Source organism: Morone saxatilis, unplaced genomic scaffold, assembly GCF_004916995.1.
Source record: "Morone saxatilis isolate NCDOM2014 unplaced genomic scaffold, NCSU_SB_2.0 Contig12, whole genome shotgun sequence".
NCBI classification, from domain to species: domain Eukaryota; kingdom Metazoa; phylum Chordata; class Actinopteri; family Moronidae; genus Morone; species Morone saxatilis.
In genome coordinates this window covers 13,181,765-13,194,225 of record NW_023339674.1, presented here as the reverse complement: position 1 = coordinate 13,194,225, position 12,461 = coordinate 13,181,765, and the positions used below count along the sequence as shown (strand labels likewise).

General features: G+C 38.2%; 3 protein-coding genes across 4 annotated transcripts in view; 1 reads left to right on the top strand and 2 right to left on the bottom strand.

Annotated features, from left to right (window-relative positions):
- The window catches only part of LOC118322422 (deoxyribonuclease-2-alpha-like), a 5,742-nt gene extending 3,129 nt beyond the window's left edge, over positions 1 to 2,613 (bottom strand). The window contains exons 1-3 of one of the 2 annotated variants that reach the window (XM_035654098.1): positions 2,424 to 2,613; positions 521 to 615; positions 270 to 432 (exon numbers count right to left, since the gene is read on the bottom strand). In XM_035654098.1, the coding sequence (XP_035509991.1) occupies positions 270 to 432; positions 521 to 615; positions 2,424 to 2,498 (333 nt within the window). In that variant the 5' untranslated portion in view covers positions 2,499 to 2,613. Of the gene's footprint in view, positions 1 to 269; positions 433 to 520; positions 616 to 1,574; positions 2,401 to 2,423 lie in introns of those variants that run through there. The other variant, XM_035654099.1, reaches the window with a different exon arrangement.
- Positions 2,614 to 2,828: 215 nt separating this feature from the next.
- Positions 2,829 to 9,335, bottom strand: dnase2b (deoxyribonuclease II beta). The gene is made up of 6 exons (XM_035654100.1): positions 9,137 to 9,335; positions 8,742 to 8,916; positions 8,016 to 8,094; positions 7,244 to 7,405; positions 5,716 to 5,913; positions 2,829 to 4,460 (listed from the first exon to the last, which is right to left on the bottom strand). The coding sequence occupies exons 1-6, from the start codon at positions 9,244 to 9,246 to the stop codon at positions 4,126 to 4,128; spliced, it is 1,059 nt and encodes a 352-aa protein (XP_035509993.1). The 5' UTR covers positions 9,247 to 9,335; the 3' UTR covers positions 2,829 to 4,125.
- A 1,772-nt stretch (positions 9,336 to 11,107) lies between these two features.
- Positions 11,108 to 12,461, top strand: part of uox (urate oxidase) — a 5,514-nt gene continuing 4,160 nt past the window's right edge. Inside the window, exons 1-2 of the mRNA XM_035654101.1 lie at positions 11,108 to 11,246; positions 12,004 to 12,216. The gene's annotated coding sequence lies outside the window, so the exon portion shown is untranslated. The remainder of the gene's footprint in view (positions 11,247 to 12,003; positions 12,217 to 12,461) is intronic.

Sequence of the window (12,461 nt, the reverse complement as noted above, 5' to 3'; positions counted from 1 at the left end):
ACCACAAGTGAGAAACATGTCATTGTTTATCTGTTTCTTTATTTTGTTAATATTTATTATTTTCAAGACAGAACACGAAGGGAGGGCGCCAGTGGGCATCGAAAATTATTATTATTATTATTATTTTTATTATTTTTTTCTCCCTCGAGGGTGACTGGCGGCGCCCCTCCAGCAGATGGCGCTCTAGGCGACCGCCTATATCGCCTATGCCTAGAGCCGGCCCTGCAGTAATGCCAGGTTACAGGACCACACATCCTTTAATACGTCACCTGTTTCTTGTAGAAGTCAAGAAGAGGTTTCAGGGTGTTCGCCAGAGTTCCAGATTTACTGTTGATTTTCTTTTTGCTGACTTTCCATCTGTTGGTGCTGTCATCCATGTACAGATATGACAAACCATTACCAGTCCCACTGGGCAACTTGTATAAAATATACCTGATGATACAGAGATACATACATTTCATTATGTATTCAGCTGACTCTGAGAATAGATCAACATAAGCAACTTAAAATTTCCACCAACCAGTCCACCACATTTCCTTTGTCATCCCTGCATTTCACATCTGAATCACCCCCTTGAAAAAGGACAATACCCACGAGGAATCTCATCAGTGTTCTCTGAAACAATCAAACATCAAATCATGACAATTACAAGGACAGGAGACAGTCCTGTTTCCACAGATTAATCAGTTGATGGCCTTTAATATATAACATTTTCTGAAAAATGTAGCAGGTCATTGGGACAGTGATGAAAATTCCTTGTGTTTAATTTGAATAAATAGTGGACGAAAAAAAATCCGGTGTAAAGTTTATTTAAGACGATTACAAAGTGCCATTAAAAAAATGCCTGCAGGCGAAAAAGCGTTGTGCGCTCCTAAATAAATCACAGTTAAGTCATTCCAGTGTGCGGTGGTTCATTTTGATGTTTTGCCATTCTAAAAATATTATTGAACTTTAAGCTGATTACGTACATAAATATCTGTTGTTGATTAGTAGCTTTGGTGACAAAATAATTTTAACTCAAGGTCCCTTTCTAGCTATTTCCAGAGCTTTCAACCTTGAATCTTTCAACAGAGATTGGCGTTAGGCTTTGCTGATGAAGGCTATGATGTGTGGTTGAAAGCTCTAGAAACAACCATCACGGTAGTTCCCTGCAAACACTGCGGTCATGCTGGAGCATGTCTGGAGGAGTGGTCCATACGCAAACCCGAATACTACTAAAAAATAATGATGTACTGTACACATAACTCATATGTGGAAAACAAAGTATTTATTTTTTACTTGACCTACAAAATTAAATCAGCCAAAAGTGCAACACAGCCAGTTCCATTTCAAGAGTATTGAGAAGTCAGGTAATATTTAAAGAATATGTCACATCGAAAACAAAGCAAACATGTTTACAATCCTTACACTGTACAAACTTTTATACCACTGCACTTATCTAATTTACTGTGGCTGCCAGTTACTCTGACATTTCTTCTAAAACATATGAAGCTTAACATGTTTTGCATTTTAACATTTTAGATTTCAATTAGTGTTTTTATCATCCTTTTTAACTCTGTAAACTTTTTACTCACGTATCCGGCCATCGTCTTGTCTCTTCACAATCAACTGTGCATCTCTTTGCAAAGCAGCTTTAGACACTATTAAATGAAACTGACACCCACATCTCCCATATGTCATTAACTTCCTGGTTCCTCACTCAGAAACATAGTTGTAAATGATTCATAAATTTCATGTTGTCACCAGAATGTTGATCTGCCTGTTATAAGCTGGGGCTTTAGCGTATAGTAACCAGTTGGACTGGCTGTGTTAATGAATGTGGATGTGACATTGATACCCTTCAAAGTAAACACTTGTTTCATAGCTTAAGCATGAAGAGCCACAGAAAAGGAACTGTTCTTACGAAAGTAGAAAGTAGCAGAAAGTATTGAATTAATACTTTCTTTGTATTCAAGAAGCAGTTCTGAATACTTTTCAAGAGAGAATTGTCATTATGAAAGTGAAATGAGGTTGAAAGTTTGACGTAAGCTGAAATACTGCATCCATCAGAGTATTACAACAGATAAAAGTAACTGAAACTGAAATCTAAATTAAAACTACAAGTGCATCAATAATAGTTCACTTAAAGGGCATGCTTGTTCTCTTTGTCTCTGCTGGTTGAACCAGTTTTGTGAATCATAGAAGAATATGACAGAACAGTTCAGATGTTTTTGCTGATAACAATCTTGGTGGCATATTTGTTGTTATTGGATGTTTGCTGGATGCCTTTTCAGCTGCATGAACCCTCTGACCCAGCTACTGAGCTGCTTTAGTTTTTCATAAGACTGTCTGACTTGGATGCCTTAATGGGTGAGCAGAAACAATGGCAACGTTCAGGGAAATGTTCATTAGACTCATAGTCAAGGGGCGTCCTGATAGCTCACCTGGTAGAGCTGGCGTCCCATGTACCAGGGCTGAGTCCTTGCTGCTGCGACCTGTGGCACTTTGCTGCACGTCATCTCCTCTTTCCCATTTGCCTTTCCAGTCACTCTTCAGCAATGAGTATCAGTAATTAAAGGCAATAAAGTAAAGGAGAAGCAGCAGTCCCGTCACACAGTACATGGTGGGAACAGCACAGAGTCAAACAGGAAGAGGTAAAGGCGGTGCTGAACCAGGAACTAGTAGATGTACGACATAAGACTCAAAAGCTGGGGAGTTTGGTGTGGTTTAGAAATTGTGATTCCATGCTGCTACCAGTGCCGTTGTTTTGGTTTGGGGAAATTTGTAGAAATTAGTGTCTTTAAACAAGACAGAATCAGACTGTTGTCTTTATTGGTATTAAGAAAATAGGAAAATAAGTTGGTGTTTATTGGAAACTAAACAATAGGATTTGTTCATTTTAGGGTGCAATAATAGTCTACATGTAAAGGACAATATCAGTATTTGTGTTCCCTTTCTATGGATCCTCTTGGAAAAAACAGAATTTGATGATGATTCTAACAGTTCGACCACTAGGTGACACTGTTTACCCAAAACACTGCATACTTAAGTTATTCATCATCTTCCTGACAAGGTAACAAATACATAAACATCATAATGATGCAATCACAGTTTCCACCTGTGTAAAATAAAACAAAACATTCAAAAGATACAGAATGGACGTTGATAGAGCCTTTCATTCATCTAGGAAAGTTTCATTGCGCAAAATGCTTCCTTTTCCTGAAGCACCAAAACACACACCAGTACAACCATAGTCTGATTTGCAGCTGACTACTGGGCAAGCTCCAGTAGAGGAGTTGGGAGTGAAGCCTGTGGTAGTAATGAGGGAGGGGCATTTCACCGGAGGGGCTACTCTTTCACTTTCCGTCTTGTCTTATAAAGTTTGATTATTCTAGGAACTAGACATATTTGATTCAGATTTGCAGTTTTTCAAAAAACATAAAGTAAAGAAATGAATGTTTTTATATTTAACATAAACTCAGGGAAGTCCTGTGATGCGACTGGATGATATTTGTTAAAATGTGAGTTAGTGATGACGAGGAAACACTTACTTAAACATAAAGACACATCGTATGTATGGCCTTTGTAACTTTGTAAACAAATTAAGATTATACAAAAATTATATTATTATATATATTATACAATTATACAAAACACACACAGCTGGTGAAAATTATTTAAATAATAAATACATTTTCTGAAAACTGTTGCTATAATCATCCAGATCATATGCAATATGTACCAGAACACAGAAAAGTCTTTGCATAAAACCATCAATTACAAATCTAATTTTTAGTTATTTACAGAAAAATTTTCATATACAGAGAAAGTGGAAAACATTGTATTAAATTTGCCGGGGATTCTGCTCTTTTCATTGAGGAAAACTGTCAAGATGCATTTCACATCATTTCATAACTGATCATGTAGTTTACTACACAAATGTATTAAGCTGGGATCCAAGTAGCTATCAAAGAGCATTACATTTAAACACTTGATTGATGATTTGATACTTGTGTGGTCCGATGGTTGCATGCCAGCTGCTTAAACATGATCTACCTTCACTTTTAGTCCCATACATTTGAAACAGATTTAAACCATGCTGTGTGGGACTAATCCAGTCCCACCCATCCTATCTTCCTCTTTTATTCAACAGCCAATGTAGCTGTCCACCACCTGTCTGAAGGCCTTGTAAATCAAAGGGTTGAAGGAGCAGACCAGCCCCCCACCACGCCACATTTGGGCCTTCTCCCTGTTCAGATCCCCTAGACAGGTAACCTGGTCCTCATAGATCCGTGACACGCACCACTTTGAGTGGTCATGGTGGGACTGGAACAGGACTGATCCTGGAAGCCTAATCCTCTTGATGTTCATGGTGTGTTTGGGCAGGGAGCAGTTGGAGGGCAGCTCATGGCCTTGTGTCTGCCAGGTCTCCACCAGCAGGTCAGCATCCAGAACCTGAGCCACCCAGCCCGTGTAGATGTCTGAATGAACGGCATTGAGTTCAGTTGCATTATGACATAAAAAGCACATAGTAGATATATGTAAGCTCACTTGGTTATTAAAATGCACTAGAATAGGATAAATGTGTTAAATAATATCCGAACTGTTTTATTTTTCTTGTCTTGGCTACTTTCCCAAATGATGAAAACTAAGAGACAGTAAAAGAAAAGTAAATGAAATGCAAATATAAACTTTTCTGACTCAACTGAAGGTTCTTCATAAGTGAACATTAGGTAAATAGGAAGTTCTAAGATGTGTGATTGTGCTGTAATAAGTCCAGGAATTCAAATCTAAATGAGTTCTGTGATTTTTTACAGCACAAATATAACCTTCATGCTCAGGGCTCATAATCTTGACATATTAGTTTAGAGTGGTGAACTCCCAAAGGGTTACAAAATTATTAAAGTGATAAGACAGAGAAACATGTCTGTGTTTATTTTTCTGATTTTCTTAGTCTTTAAGAATTAAAGGACCAGTGTGTATGTAGGATATAGTGGCATCTTGCGGAGCAGTTGCAGATTGTAACTCCCTCGCTTCCACCTGAGAAAAAAAAACTGCCCTATCAAGAGCCAGAGTTTGTCCAGTCTGGGCTACTGTAGGACATGGAAGGCGACCCATAGCTTCTGTTGATATAAAAGGCTCATTCTAAGGTAACAAAAACATAACTATTCTTATTTTCAGGTGATTATACACTAATGAAAACATAATTATGCATATTATATTCCACTTCAGCCAATAGATCCTCTTAATGTTACACACAGGACCTTTAGCGAGATTAATAATTCATTAATATTTAATTGTAAAAATGCCCATCTTTTCTACAAATGAAACAATCTGAATGGTAAGGATTGCTGCTCAGCAACTGTCCACACTGAGGCCATAAAATGTGACAAGTGTCACTGCATCAACTTGGGGGCAGGAAGTACTTCAGAAGGCCTCGGGTGGGGTGTGTTCATACGCTTCACTGTCCTGAGATGATAGTGTGTCTGCACCTGATAATGAGTGAAATGTGCAAACAAGACAGTAGCAGATAGAGGATTTTGCAATAATAGTTTTGCTGCAAGAATTTCTGTGGAGTACTGTCACTGTTCTAATGCCAGTAGCAGTTGTGAAACTCCATTGTTTCCCAAAAAACACAAAAAAGTGCTTTTGTTGCAATACATAGATATTGTACAGCACAGCAAAAGAGCAACTAAATGCCTACAAATAAAAATAAAAATGACTGGACTATCTTACCATCCACAAAGTGTTCGGATTTGACAAAACTGACAAACTTGTCCCCTTGGGTGGAGAAAAGCTGCTCCACTCTCTTATCTGAGGCCAGCGTTGGTTTGATCCCCTCACATAACTGGGCCAACTGTGGCAGGTCGACCAAGAAGGCAGCAGGTACAGAACAGTTATAGAAACGTGGGTAAATGTACGCCATCTGCTTTGCTGGAGAGGGAGGAGAGTGCAGCACAAGAAAGAGAGAAATAAGAGATACTGTATGTTAGAAAACTACAGGGTGCACTGTGGGATGCTACAGTATAAAGATGGACAGTATACCTAAAAACCAGAAACAGAATTATAGCTCATTTAAAAAATACTTATATTTTACCTGATGGGGTTGAAATTAATTATTATTTTGCTGATTTACAATATGAAATCAATACCAACTTAAATAGTGGATATGTCTAACTGTGTCAATCTGATCAAAGAACAACACTATTATAATTTACATATTAATTTATTCATTTCATTGTTTAGTCATGTATTTTGTTATTTATCTAAATGCTTTATGTAATCCAGATTTCCCTTTACCAATACAAAATTGTAGTCGGCCGGTCTCACTGACGAATCAATTAATTTTCATCTTGCTGTGTATCTTATGGCAAGCGATTACACTTCCCCAAATGTGGACATGTCCCTTTAAACAGCTGCTAGCCATTAAAAAATGTCTTTAACTGGTAGAACTTGAAGACATTGATTAATGTCATAAAATACAGGCTGTCACAATACAAAACAAAGGGCATCAGGCTTTCAAATCCTCTAATCAGTGCAGAAACACCGTGGACAACATTCATCAAGAGCTTTGCTAACAATGCTGCTATGTTTCTTACTGCTGTGCTATATCACATGTTTAATGAAAAATAAAAAACTTGCGATAATTACTTGTAATAATTTGTGTTTGAGATGGTTATTTCGCACTGATGGCCTTTCTGGCCAAATTGTGGCCAAAACCTGTATATGTTTTGATTTTCTCTCACACTATTGATCTTTTCTGTACACATCTATTATCCGTTTTGTTTCTGTTTACACTAACCACCAACTGTTTGAGTTTCTCTTCCCCTCTCTTTCTTGCTCTCTCTCTCTTTCAGTGTGGCAAGTTTACATATATTTACATATACTACATGTTTCAGTTTCTCATCCTAATTTGAATATAGTATGATTTTGTTTGTCTGTTTTGTACATGGGACATCTATTGCATGTCTGTCTGCTCTGGGAGAGGGATTCCTCCTCTGTGCCTCTTCCTGAGTTTTCTTCCATTTTTCCAGTTTTTTGGAGGGTGAATGGAGGGTCTAAGGACGGAGGGTGTCATACGCTGTACAGATTGTAAAGCACCTTGAGGCAAATTGTGATTTGTGATTTTTGCCTATATAGATAAAACTGTACTTGACTTACATAAGGCCTAATCACTGTGTAAATGTTTTCTTGTTTTCAGCAAATACAGAATTTTGTAAGCTGGACTGAGTCTGGCACTGTTGCCTCATTAGCGTTCACTCACCTATACGGAGGAACTGTTCATACTGGTAGGTCACACAGAGTGCGGTCTGGCCATTGACTTTGCCAGAGGAGGGGTAGAGATAGCCTCTCTCAGGGAACGAGGGGAAATGGGGAATAGTGTGCGACAGCCAGAAACCTTGAGAGCGGTCAAAGAGCAGTACCCCTGCAGGATGCACACAAAACAATGCTCAAAGCACGTATAAGGACTCACACATACATGTGAACTGGCATGCATTCTTGCAAACATTTCCATCATCAGTCATGTCATGGCGGTAATCGATAATCCAGAGTCAACAGCAGTTATCAGACGGATGCTCTTTACATGTTTGTTCACCCTGACACCAAAACCATATTGATCTGTTCTTTTTTGCTAAATCAAAGCATTGCAAATAATGAATAGATGCCTGGAAATACACAGACACAAAAACAAACACATCTTTGAATGCACCACATTAAAAAAGGAACAATTCTTATATTAGCATAGGTAGACAACTGAAAATAGATTAGAAAAGAACTTCAAAATTTGGAATCAGATAACAATTGTCTGAAGAGTCTGAATAGTACCAACACACGATGCAACACACATACGACTATAAACACAATACTTTATATTATTTGATAATGCACATACTGCCTTTTAAAGAGTATGATATTCTATTGTATTGTCAGAAAATAAAGTAAAAGAAGTGTTATCAGCATTTTAATGCAGTCACAATCAAAACTCATCCCACTGAAATCAAGGCAAAATCCTGAATTTTGATAATGCGCTGTACCTTTAGTGTGTCCATATCCTTGTATGTAATCCAGGATCGGCGGGGCATCATTGTAGAGTGCGTAGACTGAACTGTTAGACTAAGGGAGATACTGGTTTATATACAGAGAAGTACACTTTTGGGGATGTGAGTTTAGATTTTTGATCAGCCCCTCATTTCTTAGAGGAATAGAAACACGCTTGTTTTTAGGCCGAGAGTTAACTGACAGAATCAAAGTCTCATATCTGTTCAGTAAGGCTAGTTGTTCCCCCCCTGTTTCCAGTCTTTATGCCATGCTAAGCTAACATAACCAGCAGCTGACTAGAGTGTAGCTTCATACTTACCATATAAACATGACAGGGGAATCAATCTCCTAGTCTAAGCAAGCGATTAAGCATATTTCCCAAAAAGTCTCATCAACGGTAATATTTTCTTTTCGTTTTTTTATTTGGTCTTAAATACTCTTCTGATGTTGCACAGAGATTGATCTCCAAACACTGCAAAGTGTGTCATTACATTCAACACAAAGCAAATGGCATGAGGAAGGCCTGTGTGATTTACTCCTTCTGGCTGGGGAAGTCTGTTCATGCCCAGCTTCAGCTCAGTTCCCCCATAGGAAACAGAGCACTGATGACTCTGCAAACTGCCACCAGCATTTAGTCTGATTAAAGCCACAAGGGTGTCTATCTTCCTTTACACAGGAACAAGTGTATAAAACCCACTTGAAGAGCAGGGACATAATCTCACCTTGTAGGCCTTTCCCATGTAAAGCTGGTTCAGTGTGCTCCCTATGGCTCCTTGACTGGTATTAACCATGAATTTACTCATCTGCCAGCTCCCTACTGAGGAGTCCAGGTACATGTAATCCACCCCGCTGCCGACCTCACCAATCTTATACTTGGGCACCTTATAGATGATAAACCTACAGTGGAGAGAGAGAGAGAGAAATAGAGAATAATTTAATAGATTTTATATTGATTTAATGCCCAAATACAAAACATTGTACAAACAATATACAGTTCATCTGCTTAGCGTCCAAAGACACAAGACATTTTAAGCATCATAGCTAAGAGCTTCAACTGTACTGTGCCATTCAAACTCCATTCTTGTCAGTACACAAACAGTGTATCATATCAACTCACCAATCAACAGGCTCACCATGTTCATTCCTACAGGAAATGTCAGAACTGTCCACTGTGCTACACAAAGATGTGATAATAATGTGGAAGCATAAACTGAAGCGTGTGGCCATCCTGAACGCCTCCTCCAAGTGCAGTGAACACAGCAGAGAGCAAAAAAGGGAATCTTTTATCAGGTTGTCTGCTTCATGATTGACTAACTTTGAAAGTGCAGTGCAGCTGCCCGTCGATGCAAAACAGGAAGTCATAAGATGCAGTCACATGACAGGGGAATACTGAAGGAACTGTGAGAGTATATAGGGGCACTATTCAATTAAATGTTTAGCTCTTAATCTGTGAGTCTACATTCTGTACCTTGACTTATCCAGTGAGAGTTTTTTTGTCTTTTCCAGCACTGTTCTTCACATTCAAAGGTTGAACCTGCTTCTCAGTACAGCCACAGTCATCTTTTACTAGCGATGGGGCTGTTGATCACTGAACTGTAAAGCATCTGGTCAAAAGACTCTTTCATCTTGTAAGAAAGCAGTGAAATAAAACACTTTGATTACACCGATGGAGGCTGATTGATGAAATAAAACGTTTTGATTTTGAGATTTAAGTTGAGGATGAGATTTAATTTATATTGTCACTAAAGCTTAAATTGTGCAGTTACCCCTCTAATCTGTAGTTCCACAATAAGAAAACTACTAGTGAACAGTAAAACATGGACAGTAAAATAGTAATTAAAATAGGCACTTCTACAGTTTATGGACAAATATGGTATCACCTGTGTCCTTTATTGGACACTCCGCTCACTTCTCATCGCATGTCTGGTCAACAAGTGGCCTTAACCCACATGACCATATACCCAGACCATCTCTGTAGGTGCCCATCTGGCTGATATGTTTGTGGAGAGATATGATTGGTAGTCTTTCATACCTTTTTAGATTTGTTATTTGTTATTTAATACCTACCCAATGTACATGTTGTTTGTAATGTGTTTCATTCACACATAAAGTTGTTCTGTATACTAGAAGTGTTGCTAGAGTTTTGACCTCTTTGGTACACTAATTCAAGGTTTTATGTATGAATAAATAAGATATATTTAACATTTTTGGTAAATAAATCAATAAATTAATAACAACTTATGCATTGCTAGGTTGTGAGAAAAAAAAAAGGTCCTTGACTGGTATTGATCCTCCTCCGATGGACTGTTAGCCATGGAAAAGGCCAAACTTTATACACAAGTTATGAGAAGAGTAGCTGTTCCTTATTCCCATTGTTTTGTCACAACCTGACAACCCAACACTTGTTCTTATTCATGATTTACATCTTATCTACAGAACAGTACTAAATTATATTGAATAAAGCTATTAGTTAATATTTATAAAGCCTTTATAGAGGGTGCCTTATTGTCTGTTTACTGAATAAAACCTCAGATTTATAGGTTTGGAGGATTTGCTCCTGCATACATTTATTACTGTAAGTATTCATGTCTGCACAGGATGTCTCAGCTATTTAATGTTAAAATATAACCTGACTAACTCGACTATGAGAATACTTTCCACACCACAGACATCAGTGCGAAAACAACAGGCGGATCAAAATAAAACAAAACAAAAAGATCTGTATTTAGACTTTGGGTTTTCTCTGTGAGCCTACATGTGCATGTAGACAAGCAGTCGGCAACCTTTTCAATATGAAGTGCCATTTTAAAGTTTTCTTGTTAATCAGTGGGTCACATTAACATTAAGATTAACATTAGGTTTAATTATGACACCACCCGCCATGAGGTCCTTTAATATGAGACAGGGAGTATATCTGCGAATCTGCAAAGGATGAGAGGGCGACTCTCCATTTCCCTTTCAGTTACCCTGTGCCTAAGGTTGCTGACCCCTTGTGTAGACAAAAGTCTACACCTACATGCACTTAAACACGTAAAAATAAGTTGAACTTCAGTTGAACATAACCTCACATAACTTCCAGTAACGGAAGTGCAAAGGTAGCACCACCCTCTCCACAAAATCCTCCTTCATCAGTAGAGACACTTTCTGCTGGACACGGGACAGGGACTGAGGACAGACAGACAGCAGGCGAAGGAAAGGAAGATACTATGGCAACCCCTTCAGATCAGGTAACCATTTTTATATTATATATCACAAAAAAGGTTCTAAAACACAAAAATTTTTAGAGACCATGAATGATTTAGCACCGGAGTTTATCTGACTTTTGGGGTGAACGACCACCGGGCCAGTGAAAATAAATGTCTCAAATCAAAAACTATTGTCAAACCCTGATGCTGTAAACGGTCAAATATTATTATTAATGTAGATTGATTTACTGATTTCAAATTTCTTATTCCTCACTTGGTGGATAATATATTATCACATGGAGACAGCTTTTAATGATCCTGTCGGAGAAATCTGACAATACAAATGTACATATTTTCATCAAATCCTATTAATACATATATTTCATATATTCTATTTTGAGAGTTGAAAGTTGAACATTTTACTAATACATTATACTATATTACATTATATATGAAAGAATGCTGGAAGGTGGAAAATAATCATGCTTAAGCAACTAATCAGGGACCAGTTAGACATTAAATTAAACTCATAGTTGTTAGTACATGTATCACACTCACAGAAACATCAGCAAAAATTACACACACACACACACACACACACACATCAATCTGTTACAGGTAAGACATTAATCTAAACTATAAAAAGTGCTGCACAAATATCCCACATGCACACAGGTGACTACAAAGTGACCGAAGAACAAACTGGAAATAAGAAAAACAGAACGCGAAACAATCATACATCAAATGAAGTCAATGCACAGTCTAAAACACCTGTTTAATCTGCTCCTTGTGTGTGCAGAATGTGGAGTTTGTGCGAACAGGCTACGGCAAGAACATAGTAAAGGTGCTGGTCATCAGGAGACAGGGGAGCCACCACTACATCATCGAGCTGAAGGCTGACGTCGAGCTGACACTCAAATCACGCAAGGATTATCTCATCGGAGACAACTCGGACATCATCCCCACCGACACCATCAAGAACACTGTCCATGCCCTGGCCAAGCTCAAGGGGGTAGGTCACCAGCCTCTTACTGGCAGACACAAGGCACATGTCAATATACTGAGGGACATAGCTGCAAATTATAAACCCAACACTACAGCCCATCTACTCATCACAACACTTTTATCACTCCATTGACAACAAAGTCTATCCAGAGAAGGTATAGACGGCACTTAAGACCAGAGGGGTAACTGTTTAAAGACCCCACTTAATGAACTGTCACCATTGTGTTGCATGTTTGTAAAAAAAAAAAAAAA

Coding starts and splice junctions, on each gene's coding strand:
- dnase2b (XM_035654100.1), bottom strand. CDS start 9,246: ATGGCCACACGCTTCAGTTTATGCTTCCACATTATTATCACATCTTTG. Junction 8,917..9,136: donor CATGGTGAGCCTGTTGATTG/GTGAGTTGATAT, acceptor TCTCCACTGTAG/GTTTATCATCTATAAGGTGC. Junction 7,406..8,015: donor AGGATATGGACACACTAAAG/GTACAGCGCATT, acceptor TGCATCCTGCAG/GGGTACTGCTCTTTGACCGC.